Below are 19,928 nucleotides of genomic sequence, written 5' to 3' on the forward strand. Positions count from 1 at the left end.
TTCTTATCTCTCTTTGCTATTCTTTGGAACTCTGCATTCAAGTGGGTTTATCTTTCCTTTTCTCCTTTGCCTTTGGCTTCTCTTCTTTACTCAGCTATTTGTAAGGCCTCCTCAGACAACTATTTTGCCTTTTTGCATTTCTTTTTCTTGGGGATGGTCTTGATCACTTCCTCCTTTACAATGTCACAAACCTCCATCCATAGTTCTTCAGGCACTCTATCAGATCTAATCCCTTGAATCTATTTCTCACTTCCACTGTATAAACCTAAGGGATTTGATTTAGGTCATACCTGAATAGTCTAGTGGTTTTCCCTACTTTCTTCAATTTAAGTCTGAATTTGGCAATAAGGAGTTCATGATCTGAGCCACAGTCAGCTCCCGGTCTTGTTTTTGCTGACTGTATATAGCTCCTCCATCTTTGGCTGCAAAGAATATAATCAATCTGATTTCGGTGTTGACCATCTGGTGATGTCCATGTATAGAGTCTTCTCTTGTGTTGTTGGAAGAGGGTGTTTGTTATGACCAGTGCATTTTCTTGGCAAAACTCTATTAGTCTTTGCCCTGCTTCATTCCGTATTCCAAGGCCAAATTTGCCTGTTACTCCAGGTGTTTCTTGACTTCCTACTTTTGCATTCCAGTCCCCTATAATGAAAAGGACATCTTTTTTGGGTGTTAGTTCTAAAAGGTCGTGTAGGTCTTCATAGAACCGTTCAACTTCAGCTTCTTCAGCGTTACTGGTTGGGGCATAGACTTGGATTACTGTGATATTGAATGGTTTGCCTTGGAAAAGAACAGAGATCATTCTGTAGTTTTTGAGATTGCATCCAAGTACTGCATTTTGGACTCTTTTGTTGACCATGATGGCTACTCCATTTCTTGAGGGATTTCTGCCCACAGTAGTAGATATAATGGTCATCTGAGTTAAATTCACCCATTCCAGTCCATTTGAGTTCGCTGATTCTTAGAATGTTGACATTCACTCTTGCCATCTCCTGTTTGACCACTTCCAATTTGCCTTGTTTCATGAACCTAACATTCCAGGTTCCTATGCAATATTGTTCTTTACAGCATCGGACCTTGCTTCCATCACCAGTCACATCCACAACTGGGCATTGTTTTTGCTTTGGCTCCTTCTCTTCATTCTTTCTGGAGTTATTTCCCCACTGATCTCCAGTAGCATATTGGGCACCTACCGACCTGGGGAGTTCATCTTTTAGTGTCCTATCTTTGGCTTTTCAGTATAAAAAGGGGTTCCCAAGGCAAGAATACTGAAGTGGTTTGCCATTCCCTTCTCCAGTGGACCACGTTTTGTCAGAACTTTCCACCTTGACCCATCCATCTTGGGTGGCCCTACAGGGCATGGCTCATAGTTTCATTGAGTTAGACAAGGCTGTGGTCCATGTGATCAGATTGTTAGTTTTCTATGATTGTGGTTTTCAGTCACTCTGCCCTCTGATGGAGAAGGATAAGAGGTTTATGGAAGCTTCCTGATGGGAGAGACTGACTGAGGGGGAAACTGGGTCTTGTTCTGATGGATGGTGCTATGCTCAGTAAATCTTTAATCCAATTTTCTGTTGATGGATGGGGCTGTGTTCTCACCCTGCTATTTGCCTGGGGCCAAACTATGGTGGAGGTAATGAAGGTAAAAGGGGCTTCCCTGGTGGCTCAGAGGTAAAGCCTCTGCCTGCAATGCTGGAAACCTGGGTTTGATCCCTGGGTTGGGACCCTGGAGAAGGAAATGGCAACCCACTCCAGTATGCTTGCCTGGAAAATCCCACCGATGGAGGAACCTGGTAGGCTACGGTCCATGGGGTTGCAAAGAGTGGGACACGCCTAAGCGACTTCACCGTATACTGTATATAACAAAGATAATGGCGACCTCCTTCAAAAGGTCCGTGCACGCACTGTCATACCGAGTGCTCCCGACCCTGCAGCAGGCCTCCGCCAACCCTCGCCTCCTCCAGAGACTCCTGGACCCTCCTGGGCAAGTCTGGGTCAGGGTCCTGGTACACAAGGTTCTGCTTGTGCCATCCCCGAGTCTGTTTCCCAGTCCTGTGTAAGTTCTGGTGGCTCTATGGTGGGGTTAATGGCGACCTCCTCCAAGAGGACATATGCCCAGAAAATTCCAACTGCTTGATTAAGGTTGCATTTCTGAGGAAGGTTGAAACTACAATTAGATTAAATCCAGGTGGAATCATGGGCTTTGGCACAAGTGTCATTACATGTGGCCTGTGGTTTTTCTCTTTAACATACGTTAACAAACATCAAGGAGTTCTCCTACTTCCTGTCCCTTACTCTGCTGACCAAACTGTTAGGGGAAACACTGACTGAAGCCGTCCACCCTGGCCAGGCACCTCAGTGACCATTTGCATGAGTTATTTTACAGTTATTTTATGACAGGAGGCCTGGTAAGGAGCAAGGAGCTGACAAGCTACCACCAACCAGAAGAATTTGGGAAAGGTCAAAAGGAAACACCAGTCCATGTGACCTACCAACCTCCCAGAATCCTCTTCGCTGGAATCCATCTTGGCTGAGCGATGCGCATACCACCAAGAAAGACCCTGAGCCAGAATGACTGGCCATAGACAACCTGGAAACGAATCCCCTCACCATGACCCTGGAGACTGAGAGCCTTGTGGTGGAGCTGGGTTCCCTTAAGCTCCTGCTCTCCGTCCGGGTGCCCCTTCCCAAAGAAGCCTCTGGTTTTGTCAGCATGGTGTCTCCTCAGATGACCTATTTCCCGGTGTTACCCAAGAGCCCACTCTGGGGCCCTGGTAGGCATCCCCGTCCCTGCAACAAAGCCATCACTGGTTTCCCCCATAATGCAAGCCCTTCTCTTCATCCTAAATAGCATTAAAAAAAAAATGTTTTCATCTGTTATTTCACAATCTGGTTGCATTTACCCTACATATTCACTGCAACTTACCTTGTTTTAAGGATCTGTAAACAGAAAAGAACAGAATGTTGCTCATCATCCAGTTATACAAAGGGTTAAGTCGCAACCGACTGACAGCCTCCAACAGTGAGTCCTGAACTCAGGGAACTCAGGATGGAAAAAATAGGATGAGCGTTCTGTGTTTTGGATTTTGGTCCCAAGGTAGTTAAGACGCATATCTAAGGAAGAATGTTGGTGACTCCAGATTCTCGCACCTTCCCATAAACAGAAAAGCACTAAACTCATTGACTTCATATATCTGGTTTTTGTGTGTGTGTGTGATTAGCAATAATCTTTTATCAAGATGTATGCTTGACTACACATATTTTCCAGCCCGAATTCACATATATATTGGCGGCTCTTTCTCAACCTCTTCAGAGCCATTTTTCAGAGCTATCTGAGAGACTGTCTCCTGGCTACAGTCCTCAGTAATGTTCCCAAGTAAAACTGAATCTCACTGCTTTTAAATTGTGATTTTGGTTTTCTATCTTTTATTATCAGTCGATATTTCCTTGAGAGATGTTCTATGGTGGAAGGAAAAGCTTTGTGAACAAACAACCAACTTGGACAATCAAAATGCATGCTAACATACTGAAGTCTCTGGGAAGTCCTTTGGTGATTAGAGCCTTTGAACTTTAAGATAGCATTTTCCAAACAATAGATTGGACAATGGCTCCCTTTGTTTGGGCAACTAGTGTCTTTAGTGACTTGAAGAAGTAGTATTATTTTGAATAGTATTTGAGAAATTCTGATTTATAACATTAATTATTTTAAAAAGTTACAAAATTCATATATCACACAATTGTATAAATATTCATGTTTTTACTTGAAGAAATTATCTACTTTTGAATTCATGCACATTTTAAAATGTAATTGGAGAAGGAAATGGCAACCCACTCCAGTGTTCTTGCCTGTAGAATCCCAGGGATGGGGGAGCCTGGTGGGCTGCCGTCTATGGGGTTGCACAGAGTTGGACACAAGTGAAGCGACTTAGCAGCAGTAGCAGCAGCAGCAAAGATGGAAAATTCACCAGTGGGAATAATAAATGGCATTGTTATGCTGAGAACATTATTTCTATGAAAAAATATGAACTAAGAAAAAATGAATTATTAGGTAGAAAGGTCATTATTTTACATTATTATAGAGGTCATTATTATACATTATATTTACATTTTTAAAAATATTACCCAAGAAAGATTTATAATCAGAAATAGTTTTATACATACAAAGCTTATAATCTTAGCATAGGAAGGGATGTTATCCGAGAAAATTTGATAGGATGTCATACCAACTGAAGAAATATGGAGACACTCACAGCTTTTTGTGGCTAATTCTTTAAAGAATATGGAAAAGAAATTTCTTGATTTGAGTTATCCCAGTGCCACATTTCATAAGATTATAAAATGTACTGGAAATTATAAAGAACTTAGGAACATCAAAAACAGTCTTCTTGGGCTTCCCCGGTGGTCCAGTGGTTAAGAATCCGCCTCCTAATGCAGGGGACTCTGGTTGGATCTCCGGGCCAGGAAGCTCCCACAAGTCACGGGACAACTTGGCCCAAGGACCCCAACTACTGAGCCTGCACGGTGGAGGCCCTCGCTGCAGCTGCTGAGCCCACGCCCACGTCCTAGGGCCTGCGCTCCACAGCAGGAGAAGCTGCCGCAGTGAGAAGCCTGCGCACGGCTGCTGGAGAGCGGTCCCCACTCTCTGCGAGTAGTGAAAGGGAGAGTGAAGTCGCTCAGTCGTGTCCGGCTCTTTGCGACCCAACGCTCTTCAGTCAATGGGATTTTTCAGGTGAGAATGCTGGAGTGGGTTCCCATTTCCTTCTCCAGGGGATCTTCCCGACCCAGGGATCGAACCCAGGTCTCCCGCATTGCGGGCAGACAGTTTACCGTCTGAGCCACCACGGGAGCAGTCTACAGCTAGAGAACTAGAGAAAGCCTGTGCACAACCACCAAGACCCAGGGTCGCCGAAAACAAATAAATAAATATTAAACACACACACACACACACACACACACACACACACACACACAGAAAAACCCGACCTTCTTGCCTCAAAGAAAGGGAGGCCCAACTTCAAAAAGTTAAGGATTAAAAAAAAAAGCAGATATTACAAATCAATAATTGCAAATCTGGAGATAAAGATATTCTGACTCTAGGTTTATGATTCATTCTACTATTTAAAAAGTGATTCATAAACTATTCACATTGTTGTTTGTTGTTTAGTCACTGTCATGGGGTCTTTGGGACCCCATGGATTATAGTCAGACTCCTCCGTCCATGGGATTCTCCAGGCAAGAATACTGGAGTGGGTTGCCATTTCCTTCTGCAGGGGATCTTCCTGACCCAGGAATTGAACCTGCGTCTCCTGCATTGGCAGGCGGATTCTTTACACAGAGCCACCAGGGAAGCCCCCGTAAACTGTTCATGAGTGCGTACGTGCTCAGCTGCTTCAGTCGTACGCTACTGTTTGCCACCCTATGGACGGTAGCCCACCAGGCTCCTCTGGCCACAGGATTCTCCAGGCAAGAATACTGGAGGCAGTCTTCCCCACCCAGGGACTGAACCCAAATCTCCTGTGTCTCCTGCATTGTAGGCAGATTCTTTACCACTGAGCCACTAGGGAAGCCTAAACTATTCACAATTTTATACAAATATTAAGTTATTACTGGAGTGAGTGACCTTAGAGCTGTATTGTAAAATCGGATTATTCTCTAAGGGGGAAAAACCTTCACTTTCCATTTCCACCACTAGATGGCAGGCTACTGAATAATACACAATACAGGATTTCACAGGTCTAGAGTGCAATGGTGGAGAAGACAATGTCACCCCACTCCAGTACTCTTGCCTGGAAAATCCCATGGATGGAGGAGCCTGGTAGGCTGCAGTCCATGGGGTCGCTAAGAGTCGATACGACTGAGCGACTTCACTCTCACTTTTCACTTTCCTACATTGAAGAAGGAAATGGCAACCCACTCCAGTGTTCATGCCTGCAAAATCCCAGGGACGGCGGAGCCTGGTGGGCTGCCGTCTATGGGTTGCACAAAGTCGGACACGACTGAAGTGACTTAGCAGCAGCAGCAGCAGCAGCAGCAGAGTGCAATGGCACCCCACTCCAGTACTCTTGCCTGGAAAATCCCACGGACGGAGGAGCCTGGTGGGCTGCAATCCATGGGTTCGCTAAGAGTCGGGCACGACTGAAGCGACTTAGCAGCAGCAGCAGCAGCAGAGTGGTAAATAGGGTCAGTGAGGACAATGGCAAGTTGCAAAGTCACAAGAGATAGGACGTTATAAACAGTCTGGTGAATCGGGATTTACCCGAGGAGAATGAGGCCGTAACTTTCCCGTACTTTACCTCTACAGCAGTGAGAGCCAGGTCTAACAGCTCCTGAACCCTGAGATATAATTTGCTTTGGTGATCGCCAATCTGTGTGATGGGTAGAAAATAAGAAACTGATTAAAAATTCAAAGGCTGATTGCACAGTGCATTTCTACATCACAGTGTATCCAATTTGGGAGTCCTTTCTGAGTACAATGCAAAAAGCAGAAGCAATAAAGGAAAAAGCTTAAGAAGACTTCAACAGGAATATTTAAAATATCTGCGTGCTGGGATTTCACTGGTGGTACAGTGGTTAAAGAATTTGCTTTGGCATGCAGGGGACACAGGTTGGATCCCTGATCGGGGAACTAAGATCCAGCAGCAGCTAAGCTCCACACCACAGCTAGAGAGTTCATGCATCAAAACAAAAGATCCACATGATGTAGCGAAGACCCTGCATGCTGCAACTGAGACGATGCAGTCAAATCAATCAATATTAAAAATAAATAAAGTGAAACATCTATGTTGAAAGACATCCCATGTCCACCTCACAGTGGGACTAAATGTTCAGTGGCAAAGGAATATTTAAATTGCAGGATAGCTACATGATGGAATGCTGGTTAGTCATTTAAAATAATCGTTTAGATAATTTTTTACATAGGAAGTAAAATACTGGTAAATGGAAAAAATGTTACATTATATCAATATATACCATAATATGTTTAGGGAATAATGAAAAATAAAAATGAAAAATAATGACATTTATTTACATCCATAAATCAAAGTTCTTTTTAAAGGTCAGCTTTCTTTTCGTGTTTTCACAAGTTGTACTAAGCATGTATTATCTCTGAAATTGGAAGACAACGAAACTAAACATTTAACAGAAAGGTTGGTAAAGCAGCTCCTTTACCCACTGTGCTCCTGCTGTCCAAGCCATCGAGAGCTTGCCCTGCTCTCTCTCTCTTTTTCTCTCTCCTTCTCCTGGTAGAGGTGGTGACTACCTAATATCTGATTTCCCTGGAGGTGATGGCACTTGGGTGGTGTCTATGAGTCCGCTGTTTAGGTGGTCAGTGTTGCCATTCATGAGTGATAGTACTGAATATAGTTACGATTCTTTGGTTTAAATTTTAATGACTTGTAGTTTTCAATGTTTAAAACAATATTTTCAAACCGGGGTTTATAGACCACCTTGCATTGATTTGTTAAAAATGCAGATTTTGGGGCTTTTTCCCAGGCTCAATGAATCTGCAGTTTTGGAAAAAGTGTTCTGAATTTTCATTTTTAACTAGCTCCTTGAGTTATTTTTATGCATACTGAAATTTGAGAACTGTTGGTAGTGGTTGGGATCAAGTGTGAGAAGAACAAGAATGAAAATATCAAACTAGGGAACACTTTCAAAGTCTGAATATTTATCAGACGTCTCATCTCAGCTATTTTTTCCAACAGATACTTATATATTCAATATTTTTAAAGGCACAAACATACAGTGACCAACTAATGATAATAACTTTAATAACTTAAGCACTTCCCCATCAGTCATATCAAAAATTTGCTACTTCATAAAAGCACCCAGCATATATGTGGAAATTGAAGTAAATAAACCAAGAAGTAATGTCTTAAAAAGGACAAAATGAAACAAAATAACATTTCAGAAATAAACTTCTCATAGTGGAGGAATAAGTCTGTATTTAGACATTCTCTGTTTTTCCTGAAGTCAATTGGCACCAGACAAATTTGGATGCCAGAGGCATTGATGACAGGGTGAAGAGCTCAGGTCTTGAAAGCTTTCACAGGTGGTTTCAGCATGACCATGGGCTCCTCTCGGAGGTAAGGCTGTGTCCTGATTCTGAGACTGACGTTTGCAAGGAAACGGTGACCTCCGATTTCAGTCCACAGCAGGTTTCCACAAAATGCTGGAGAGAGAAAATTAGTCACAGACTAACAGTTGGAGAGAAAAGCATTGCCAAGGATACAGGTGACAGTGTCCAAGGATGAGAAAGCTATTTCCCTGGTGAGAGAGGCTTATGTGGGAATAACAGATATTAGAGAAGTATCACGTTGTGGAAATGCCTTGAAAGCACAGGCCAATAAAAAACCAAGGTTCTCATCCCTGTTGACTTTTTTGTAGAGTCTTGTTTGAATTAAATATTGCAGCGGGGAAATCCAGAGCATGTTTCAGTAAATAGTTAAGAAATTTGGATTTATTCAAGTTAGGAATCAGTCTCTAGGTCACTGGCTTTTGAAATGTTTATGAAAACTGCGCAAACTTTCTTGGAATAAACATTTTGATTTGCGGGGCTTCAGTGGTGGAGAATCTGCCCACCAATGAGGGAGACATAGGTTCGATCCCTAATGCGGGAAGATCCCACATGCTGCTGGCAGTCAAGCCCGAGGGCTACAACTACTGAGCCTGTGCTCTAAGAGCCCAGGAGCCACAATGACTGAGCCCATGTGCCCCGAAGATCGTGCTCCCCAAAAGAAGACACTGCAAAAACAAGCTTGTACCCCACAACCAGAGAGGAGCCTCCTCTTGCCGAAACTAGAGACAAGCCCGCTCAGCAAACAAGACACAGCAGTTGAGTTCAGTTCAGTTCAGTCGCTCAGTCATGTCCGACTCTTTGCGACCCCATGAACTGCAGCATGCCAGGCCTCCCTGTCCATCACCAACTCACGGAGTTCACCCAGACTCACGTCCATCGAGTCAGTGATGCCATCCAGCCATCTCGTCCAATGCCGTCCCGTTCTCCTCCTGCCCCCAATCCCTCCCAGCATCAGAGTCTTTTCCAATGAGTCAACTCTTCACATGAGGTGGCCAAAGTACTGGAGTTTCAGCTTCAGCATCATTTCTTCCAAAGAAATCCCAGGGCTGATCTCCTTCAGAATGGACTGGTTGGATCTCCTTGCAGTCCAAGGGACTCTTAAGAGTCTTCTCCAACATCACAGTTCAAAAGCATCAATTCTTCGGTGCTCAGCCTTCTTCACAGTCCAACTCTCACATCCATACACGACTACTGGAAAAACCATAGCCTTGACTAGACGGACCTTTGTTGGCAAAGTAATGTCTCTACTTTTGAATATGCTATCTAGGTTGGACATAACTTTCCTTCCAAGGAGCAAGCGTCTTTTAATTTCATGGCTGCATTCACCATCTGCAGTGATTTTGGAGCCCCCAAAAATAAAGCCTGACACTGTTTCCACAGTTTCCCCATCTATTTCCCATGAAGTGATGGGACCCGATGCCATGATCTTCGTTTTCTGGCCAAAGCTAAATAAATGCACATTAAAAAAAACAACAAGTTTTGAGTTTTGTTTGTTAAAAAGCTCATTTCAAAGTAGTTTAGCTGTTGAAATATGGCTTTCTTTTCATAATAACTGTCTTGATACTTGATTACCTGTGGCAGCCATGAGAACTACACCTTGAGAACTTCCTGCTGCTGCTACTAAGTCACTTCAGTCGTGTCCGACTCTGTGCGACCCCATAGACGGCAGCCCACCAGGCTCCCCGTCCCTGGGATTCTCCAGGCAAGAACACTGGAGTGGGTTGCCATTTCCTTCTCCAACGCGTGAAAGTGAAAAGTGAAAGTGAAGTCGCTCAGTCGTGTCCGACTCTTAGCGACCCCATGGACTACAGCCTACCAGGCTCCTCTGTCCATGGGATTTTCCAGGCAAGAGTACTGGAGTGGGGTGCCATTGCCTTCTCCGTGAGAACTTCCTACTGCAGGGAATTGACTGCCGGAGGAGCCGACGAACCGTGCGTGTTCAGACAGGCATTCTCTGATGCCCCCATGTGGTAGGCATATTCGGAGAGCCGTAGTCCTGAGAGTCAGTGGATGCTTCTCCCCTGACTTTGTTGTTTGAGAGCAGCTAAATTTGGAGATGTGTTATGAAACAAGAGATAACTAACACAATCCCTTAAAGCCATTTATTTAGGCTAGTTTTTAGTGAACTATGTAATTATTATGGGGCTTCACTTGTGGCTCAGATGGTGAAGAGTCTGCCTGTTTTGATCCCTAGGTCAAGAAGATCCCCTGGAGAAGGAAATGGCAACCCACTCCAGTACTCTTGCCTGGAAAATCCCATGGATGGAGGAGCCTTGCAGGCTACAGTCCATGGGGTCGCGAAGAGTTGGACAGAACTGAGCAACTTCACTTAGCCAAAAGCGGCTAAATTTGGAGGTATACAATCCCTTAAAGCCATTTATTTAGGCTAGTTTTTAGTAAACTGTGTAATTATTGTATATAATACATTACAATAATGATAGTTATTGAGCATTTATCAAGTTCTAGGTAGTTGTTCTAAGTGCTTTACATGAATGAAGTTATTCACAGCAACCTTATGACGTTTGTGACGCTATCATTTCAAATTCATGGATAAGGTGGGAGAACAGACAGGCTAAGTAACTTTGCTAAGGTCCTAGTGCTGGGGAGTGGTGTTAACAGGACTTGAACTTGGAAATCTACTTTCAGAGCCAAGCTTTCCCGAAGTGGCATCAAGCTGTCATCTGGGGCCGTAGTCATCTCAAGGCTCAGCTGGGGATGTGGAATCTGTTCCCGGCTTGTCATATAGCTGTCAACAGGCCTTGGTTCCTTGCTGCTTGATTTTTGGCTGGAGGCTTCCTTCCACACCACAGGAACTTATCTCATTAGTGAGTTTACAAATGAGATCACACAATATAGGGTTTCTTTTTTATCTTTTTTCCCACCCAGAAATATTAATGTATTGTAAATTTTTTTGCCATGTAACTAAACCTATTTCTAATCATCATTTTTTTCTAAAGGCTTTGGATACAATTTGTCAAGTTAAAAATGCAGAATTCTTTTGGGCAAATCATTTAAAATATTATGGAAAAACTCACTTTATCTTCTTTGATTTATGCACTAAAACTTCACTCACAGTTGGCTGTTGGCTTCTTTGATTCATTACTATTAAAAAAGGGAAAGATTTGTGTTTTTATTTGACAGCAGAGATCTTACTGGCAATTTAGTGCTGTATTTTAACATTTATCTTCTTTTTGTAATTATCAAAATTCTACAAAAATGAAATACTTTTTTCAGTGCTAAATGTAGAGCTATGCAAATTAACAGGAATGACTCACTACTATAGTGGAGGCAAAATATTTAAAGTAATTAAAAATTTCTTGCTGACTTGTCTGGGTTATTATAAATTTTTTTTAATGTGTGTATGTGTTGTGATAATGAAAAATAGTCTTCCAGGGGTAGCAGGAACGTTCTTCTCATCTCTACATTTCACACAAAGGCATCCTACTTAATGGTTCTTCATTATTGTTTTTATGGAAAGAAAGCTCAGAGAGGAGTTTTGCACTGTTGGCTCCACACTTGACTGTGTATGTGAAATTGACTTAAAAGAGCCCCATTCTAGTCCTCATTAGAAACACAGCCCCTGCACCTTGGCAAATTGGAAGTCAAGAAGATGAACACCTTCAAACTGATGTTTCAGGCATGAGTTCATTCGAGAGAAAATTAACCCCAATGAAAGTTAAGTCGCTCAGTCGCATCCGACTCTTTGCAACCCCGTGGACTGTAGCCCACCAGGCTCCTCCGTCCATGGGATTCTCCAGACAAGAATACTGGAGTGGGTTGCCATTTCCTTCTCCAGGGGATCTTCCCGACCCAGGGATCGAACCCAGCTCTCCCACATTGCAGGCAGACACTTTAACCTCTGAGCCACCAGGGAAGACCCAAGGGGGCTCTAAAAAGAAGGAGAAGTTGAAAAACAACAAAATTGCAGCTATTCAAAAAAAAAACAAACCCATCCCAAATGCAGCAAATTCCTCCTTTTTATCTGTTAAATACGTCCTTTGGTTTTATCTTTTTATTCTTAATCTAGGCAGGTCATAGAATTGTAGGGCTTCCCAGCGCGTCACTTTTTGTGACACCCCTAATTTCTTGTGTTACTCTCCTTCCTTTAGTGACGAATACTAAAGACTGACAATAGAGAGAATAGAAAAATTTGTATTATTTTTCTGTGTTGTTTGCCAATATCATTCATGTAAGAGAGAAATGAATTTTCCCTAAACGATCTTTACTGAGCTTTTGATTTGGCTTAATTCCTTATATCCTTTCAATGGCTTCCCAGGTGACTCAGTGGCAAAGAATCTGCCTGCCAATGCAGGAGATGCAGGAAGCACACATTCGATCCCTGGGTAGGGAAGATCCCCTGGAGAAGGATGGCAACCCATTCCAGTATTCTTGCCTGGAGGATACTGTAGACAGCAGAGCCTGGCGGGCTGCAGCCCCTGGGGTCTCAGAGTCGGACGCGACTGAGCACAGCACAGCAGCAGCAATAACAAAGGCTCTTTGTGGAAGGTAAGGGTATCATAACTTCCTCACAGGGACAGAGGAGCCTGATGGGCTACAGTCCACTGGGTTGCAAAGAGTCAGACAAGCATGTGCTCTTAAAACCTTTCAGTGCAATATTCCTTAGGACTGGATTACAATTTGTTGAGTATGTCTTTCACACATCAAGTTGCTTAGTTGAGAGTCTCTGTTGCCTAGGATTCCCTGTGCCCTGCTGACTCTACTTTTTGAAAGCTGGGTATAGGAGGCAACCCGGCCCTAACTGATTGGTGCAATGTATTACATATTGCTCTGAATGTTATCACCAACTATTAATGAGAATTTGTGACTTGTGGGTAATGAGTGGGAGTTGAGGATGAGGTTGGATTTTTTTCTTTAGAAACTGGAGGTTCAATGTATTTCATCCTCTTCAGAAAACACTGCTGGAGTAAACTTTAGCACCAGAACCAGATGTTAGTTAAACACCATCATCCTTCTTCAGCTGCTGTGAGTCTCACAGGAAGCCGTTCATAAGCACTAAATACATGAACATAAAAATAAAAGTTCATTTAAAATGAGCCTAATGTCTAAAACTTACTTCAACAGTTGTATTACTTCAATTAGGATAAAATACATAATTTAAATAGCTATAAATAGTTAATTAATGTGTAAACAGCATGTGATCCCCAACAACGTTTGCATGGTTTCGAAAACAATGGAGCAATTATGACAACAAAGACAAATACACACAGGGGACTGCGGGAGGATGCTACTCTACGCAACACAGGTTCTTTCCAAGGGGTTAGATTGCCTGGAAAATCCCACAGATGGAGGAGCCTGGTGGGCTCCAGTCCATGGGGTCGCTAACAGTCGGGCACGACTGAGAGACTTCACTTTCACTTTTCACTTTCATGCATTGGAGAACAAAATGGCAACCCACTCCAGCATTCTTGCCTGGAGAATCCCAGGGACGGGAGAGCCTGGTGGGCTGCCGTCTATGGGGTTGCACAGAGTCGGACGCGACTGAAGCAACTTAGCAGCAGCAGCAGCAGATAGGCCACAAGAACACACTGATGATGTGTGCTTAACATTTTGATTTCAAAGCTTGGTGAAAACCCATAAAAGTTTTGACTACGTTAAGTCATTAAATTTTGTCTCCTGCCATGGAATTTATATTTTCAACAACACTTGCAGTTATTAACAATGGTTGGTGCTTTCCAAAAGAGACCTAATCAGTGGTTTCTAATTTACTGTTTTCATTTTTAAAGGCCTTAAAAGCCAGAGATTGTATTAGCCAATTTTCAAGCAAAGTTCAGGCTGAGCAGTAGGCTCTTGATGAAGCTCTCACCGCAGGGCACCAGCTCTATGGACTGACCGCCTCTGGGAGCTGCAGGAGGCTGTCCTCGTGGCCCAGGGCCCGGATTTAGGAGCACGCTTCCTGTGCCCTGGGCAGCTGCCCGCATCCTCAGCTCACAGCTCTGGGCTCCCGAGCAGCGAGCTGGCTCCTTGAGCAGCCTCTAAGTGTCTTATTTCTCTCCATCAGCGTCCCTTTCTTTCCTTTCCCATTCCACGTCTTTCGGTCTTTTGCCTATTCTGCCAATTCATTCAAAAGCCTGAAACGCAAAAGCACAGATTCTTTACTGGCTTACCGTCAACCTTCTCTCTTTGTCCCCCAGTATCTGGAGAATCCTGCAGGTTCTTTTTTGTGAAAAGTCTGTTTGTCTGGTGCTTAAGCTCCCTCTGCAGAATGGGCTCATTTTCTCTAAGCTACACCCAAGTCATATTTTAAAAATTCCTTCAAAATACAATTAGTTCTTTCGGGCAAATCCAGGACTAATTGACCCATCACAGATGTTCCCTGTTAAAACAGACTAAACGCTGTTGAGAGTGCTCAGTCCTATCTGACTCTTTTGTGATCCCACGGACAGCAGCCTGCCAGGCTCCTCTGTCCATGGGTTTTCTAGGCAAGAATACTGGAGTGTGTTGCCATCTCCTTCTTCAGGACCGTCGCGACCCAGGGACTGAACCCACCTCTCCTGCTTGGCAGGCAGATTCTTTACCACTGAACCGCCTGGGAGGCCCCGGGTTATCTGAAATTATAAACGAAGTGACCACTAAGAGGGCACTAAACGGGGAGACTTGGCCTCCAGTTCTGGCTCCATAACCTGTGAGGGTGTCTGATCGTCACCGAATTTCACTTCCTGTGTGTCATTTATATAAACTTTATCAATATAAATCACGTAAAATCAATATATTGATATATAACCCAAACTTAAAATATCATTTATTAAAATACTTATAATGCATGCAAACACATAAAAACACTTATGAAGGTAAGAATGAAATAGACAAAACAGAAGGTTATATATTATAGAATAATTATAGCACAATTATATTATTAATTAATATTCATATAACTTAATATCTGAGACTCGTAGCTCAGTCAGTAAAGAATCCGTCTGCAATGCAGGAGACCCTGGTTCCATCCCTGGGTCAGGAAGATCTCCTGGAGAAGGAAATGGCAACCCACTGCAGTATTCTTGCCTGGGATATCCCATGGACACAGGAGCCTGGCTGGCTACAGTCCATGAAGTTGCAAGAGTCAGATGCGACTTAGCGACTAAACCACCACATAATTATTAATACAATTTCCCCCCACAGGTTTTATCCTGGTGTTTGCACAGTGTATTGCGCTTAGTTCTAGACACCCGGTTTTGCCCAGAGTTTTTGCGTCTCAGATGCATCACTGGGAGAGTGTAGCTCATGTCTCTTCTGGCTGTAGGAGCTGGCAGAGAGCCAGACGTGGACTAGAGTGCACAGCTAACGCAAAGGAGTACAGTGATGTTTCATACTTTAAATATTACAAGCTCTTAGAGCTTAAAAATAATGTATTTAAAGTTCACATTGTCATTCCAAATCATGACGAGACAAAGAACTGAGGAACATACACTCGCGTGACAGTATCAATTTAATATGAGTGAGCTCTGCTTTGGAGACAGGAAAAGTCCTTTAGAGGGAAGCTATACTTTATAGATATAACTTCGTATGTTCACGTCCCCATTTCACAGACCAGAAAACTGAGGCTCCTGCCTTCTCCTCCACTTTGCTTTTACCACCTCTAAATCTATTAGGGTAAGTGGTCAGTGTGGATCAAGGCAGTCTGACGTCGGCAAGGCCTTCTTCCCAGCAAGGACTCCTGGGCCGGGTGCTCCTTCCCACCTCCCTTGCGGTTCCGGTGATAAGTGGGTGGCTACCCCCTGTGGAGCGGGCCCCTGCTCCCTGCCTTGGCCCTGGGTTGCAGCAGAGGGTCAAGGCCAAGGCCACTCCGGAGGACCCTGACCCACGGCCACGCACAGGATGCAAGCTGCCTGCTTCTGCACCGAGTTCAAGCCCCAGGGCCTCACCAGGTAAAGTGCAGTGCAGCGCTGGGGGAGCGGGAGGGCTGGAGTGGGGCTGAGAAAGGTGACCGGTGACCCAAGGCCTTGCCACTCGCCTAGACTTGCCAGAGACCTAGTGAAGTCACTCAGTCATGTCCACCTCTCTGTGACCCCATGGACTATACAGTCTGTGGAATTCTCTAGGCCAGAATACTGGGGTGGATAGCCTTTCCCTTCTCCAGGGGATCTTCCCAACCCAGGGATGGAACCCAGGTCTCCCGCATTGCAGGCGGATTGTCTACCAGCTGAGCCACAAGGGAAGCCAGGAGCCCAAGGTCTTCTGATAAAAGGCCCCTGACCTCCCTAAAATCTCAGCCCCTTGAGATGTAGATGTTCTACAACCTGAGAATGTCTTTCTCCAGGACTTGGGCCATCCTTTCTTTTGAAATACTATCATCAAGAAAATAGCATTGAAATGTGTATATTATACATGAAGTGGATCACAGGTCCAGGTTCGATGCATGAGACAGGGCACTCAAAGCTGGTGCACTGGGAAGACCCAGAGGGATGGGACGGGGAAGGAGGTGGAGGGGGTTCAGGATGGGGGACACATGTACACCCGTGGCTGATTCATGTCTATGTGTGGCAAAAACCACCACAATATTGTAAAGTAATTAGCCTCCAATTAAAATAAATAAATAAAAAGTAGATCCTGGAAACAAAAAAAAAGAAAGAAAGAAAGATCCTGGCCTTATGAACCAGTCTCTACAGGAGTCCGGAGTCTAACTCCCGGTTTCCCTCCCCCATGGCCTCTGCGGTTGATAATGTCCTACAAGCTCGCTCCAGCCTCACACTCTCCTGCCGTGTGTTTCCACAGCTGTTCTTTCCCAGCACAGTAATTTTGACCCCTATTGCAGTAGTCTGGAATAAAATCTTCTTTGCTCTTTTAGCCAGTGTCTCTTTGAAAAGAGTAGGGAGGGCAGAGGATAGGGAAAGTTCTAGACTAAAAGGAAGGAGGAACCACAAGGAGGAAAGGGAGGGAATCCCTGATCTCAGAGTCCAGGGGCAGGAGGAAGGTCTCCCATCCACACAGCGCCAGATAGGGGTGGGGTGCAGGGGGATTTGGTAGAGGGGGTGTTGTTGTTCAGTGGCACAGCCGTGTCTGACTCTTTGTGTCCCCATGGACTGCAGCATGCTGGGCTTCCCTGTCCTTCACCATCTCCTGGAGCTTGCTCAAACTCATGTCTGTTGAGTTGAGTCAGTGATGCCATCCAACCATCTCATCCTCTGTCATCCCCTTCTCCTCCTGCCTTCAGTCTTTCCTAGCATTGGGGTCTTTTCTAATGAGTCAGGTGGTCAAAGTATTGGAGCTTCACCTTCAGCATCAATGAATGAATAGTCCTTCTAATGAATATTCAGGACTGATTTCCTTTAGGATTGATTGGTTTGATCTCCTTACAGTCCAAGGGACTCTCAAGAGTCTTCTCCAACACCACAGTTCAAAAGCATGAATTGTTCAGCACTCAGCTTTCTTTATAGTCAAGCTCTCACAACCATACATGACTACTGGAAAAACCATAGCTTTGACTAGATGGACCTTTGTTGGCAAAGTAATGTCTCTGCTTTTTAATATGCTGTCTAGGTTGGGCATAGCTTTTCTTCCAAGGAGCAAGCGTCTTTTAATTTCGTGGCTGCATCACCATCTGCAGTGGCAGCGAGGAGGACCATGCTTTGGATACACTGGGGCTGGGGTGTGTGAAGGATCCTTGAACAGCAAAGACATCAAACCAGTCAATCTTAATGGAAATCAGCTCTGAATACTTGTTTGAAGGACTGATTCTAAAGCTGAAGCTCCAGTATTTTGGTCATCTGATGTGAACAGCTGACTCATTGGAGAAGTCCCTGATGCTGGGAAAGATTGAGGGCATAAGAAGGGGGCATCAGAGGATGAGATGGCTGGATGGCATCACTGATGCAATGGACATGAACTTGGGCAAGATCTGGGAGATGGTGAGGGTCAGGGAGGCCTGGTGTGCTGCAGCCCATGGGGACACAAAGAGTCAGACATGACTGGGTCACTGAACAACAACAACATTAGAATGTTGTGAGGTCTATTAGGTAATATACGTAAATGATGGTGCACATCTTCATGTGATATTATTGTCTTCTTAAGGTGAAGGGAATCAGTCCTGAGTGTTCATTGGCAAGACTGATGTTGAAGCTGAAACTCCAATACTTTGGCCACCTAATGCAAAGAGCTGACTCATTGGAAAGGACCCTGATGCTGGGAAAGATTGAGGGCGGAAGGAGAAGGGGATGCCAGAGACAGAGGATGAGAGGGCTGGATGGCATCATCGACTCAATGGGCATGAGTTTGAGTAAGCTCCGGGAGTTGGTGATGGATAGGGAGGCCTGGTGTGCTGCATTCCATGGGGTCACAAAGAGTTGGACTTGACTGAGTGACTGAACTGAACTGAAGGTAGACATAAGATCTAACTGATATGTAAGTAATGAGCAAGGAAGGCCAGCCAGTTGGTTGGCCTGAGAAGGAATTTGGTCAGAGTGCCCCGTGTTGGCCAAGCAGAAGACAGTCATCATGGAATCCTCTCCATTCTGCAGCATTTGGAGGAACACAGATGTGGACGGCCCAGCTGGAGTCTAGCCCGGGGGTTATTTGCTTGTTTCTTCACAGTGTTCTGACCAGATTCTATGCAGAGCCTTTTCCTGCTCTCCATGAGAAGTTCTGGCACAAAGATGACTTGATGATTAGTCCAGTATCCGCTAAGCTTAGAGAGGAACAAAGTTGGTGGATGCAGCTGAACTTGAATTAGAAGGGACGTGGGATCTTGTCAAGCCTGAAATGGTTGGGTGGCATCTCTGGTCATCTGTAGCCAGGAGGCTCTGGTATAGTCTTTATCTACCCTTGTAACTCAGCTCCTTACAGTATGAAAGTGTCGTAGAAGGTGAGGATCTCAATACTCGAAGGACTTTAGAGACTAAGTCAAGGCTCTTCTTTAACCAGCGAGGAGTTGAGCCCCAGAAGATTAAGTGACTTGTCCAAGTTGGTGGCAGAATTAGGTCTAGAAAACAATTGTCTTTCCTCTCTCTTGTGAGCCTACAGGGAGAGATAGATGATAGAATTTAAGTCTGACTATATTCACTTTCTTCTTGGGAATTCATTACAATTGTTTCTGTCAAATAAGTATTATTGTCTTTTCCATTTTTTTTTAAATCATGTTCAGAAAATTCCCAGTTTGTGGCAGCTGAGGTCAAAGTAATAATTTGTTTCCTGTAATCTCTGAGATGATGACCCACAAAACTACCTTTGGGGCTGTTTTGTGGGAGGCTGGGGATGGAGGGTGGGAGTGGAGCAGATGGGCTGGCCTTGTAGATGGATTCTCCCACGCCTGATTCCATTCTCAATGTTTTCAAATTACAAGTGATAATTGGAAATAAGCATTCAGTGACTGGGTCTCTTCATTCAACATTTATTGCTGTCCCTTCTGTGCCAGGTGCTACACAAGATACAGCTACACGAGTCATAAAAATAGTCACCATCCATGGCCATCAGCAGCTCACGAGCAAGGCCACCATCCATGGCCATCAGCGGCTCACGAGCAAGGCCACAGCTTCCAGCTTGTTATAGGACGTTTGTTTTCTAAAACCATTTATTTCCACAACTCTAAATTTTGGCTTAAAGCTTGCTGTTTCTTCCAGTGCCAAATTGCTAGCATTTTTTTTTTCTCAAATTGTTGGTATATAAAAGCCTGTAACAGTGCTGAGTAAAGCTTCTTTTATTTGAGTAAGAGTGTGGTTCCTCAGAAATGGTAATTTCTGATAGCTGATGATTAATCCCATGAGCAAATGAATTTTCCTGCAGTTTTGAGGGCAGAGTGATAAATTAGTATTTGCAAAATGCTTTCATCCACTTTAGAGGTAATGTGTTCATCTGCAAACCAACAGAATTTGAAATGCCTGTGATTATCTTCAAAATCACA

General features: G+C 44.2%; 1 protein-coding gene across 1 annotated transcript in view; it reads left to right on the forward strand.

Moving 5' to 3' along the window:
• The first annotated feature begins 1,871 nt into the window (after positions 1-1,871).
• The window catches only part of PSKH2 (protein serine kinase H2), a 38,073-nt gene continuing 20,016 nt past the window's right edge, over positions 1,872-19,928 (forward strand). The window contains 1 exon segment of the mRNA XM_027560653.1: positions 1,872-2,056. Coding sequence (XP_027416454.1) covers positions 1,872-2,056 — 185 coding nt within the window.

The sequence above is a fragment of the Bos indicus x Bos taurus genome, chromosome 14, assembly GCF_003369695.1.
Source record: "Bos indicus x Bos taurus breed Angus x Brahman F1 hybrid chromosome 14, Bos_hybrid_MaternalHap_v2.0, whole genome shotgun sequence".
NCBI lineage: Eukaryota > Metazoa > Chordata > Mammalia > Artiodactyla > Bovidae > Bos > Bos indicus x Bos taurus.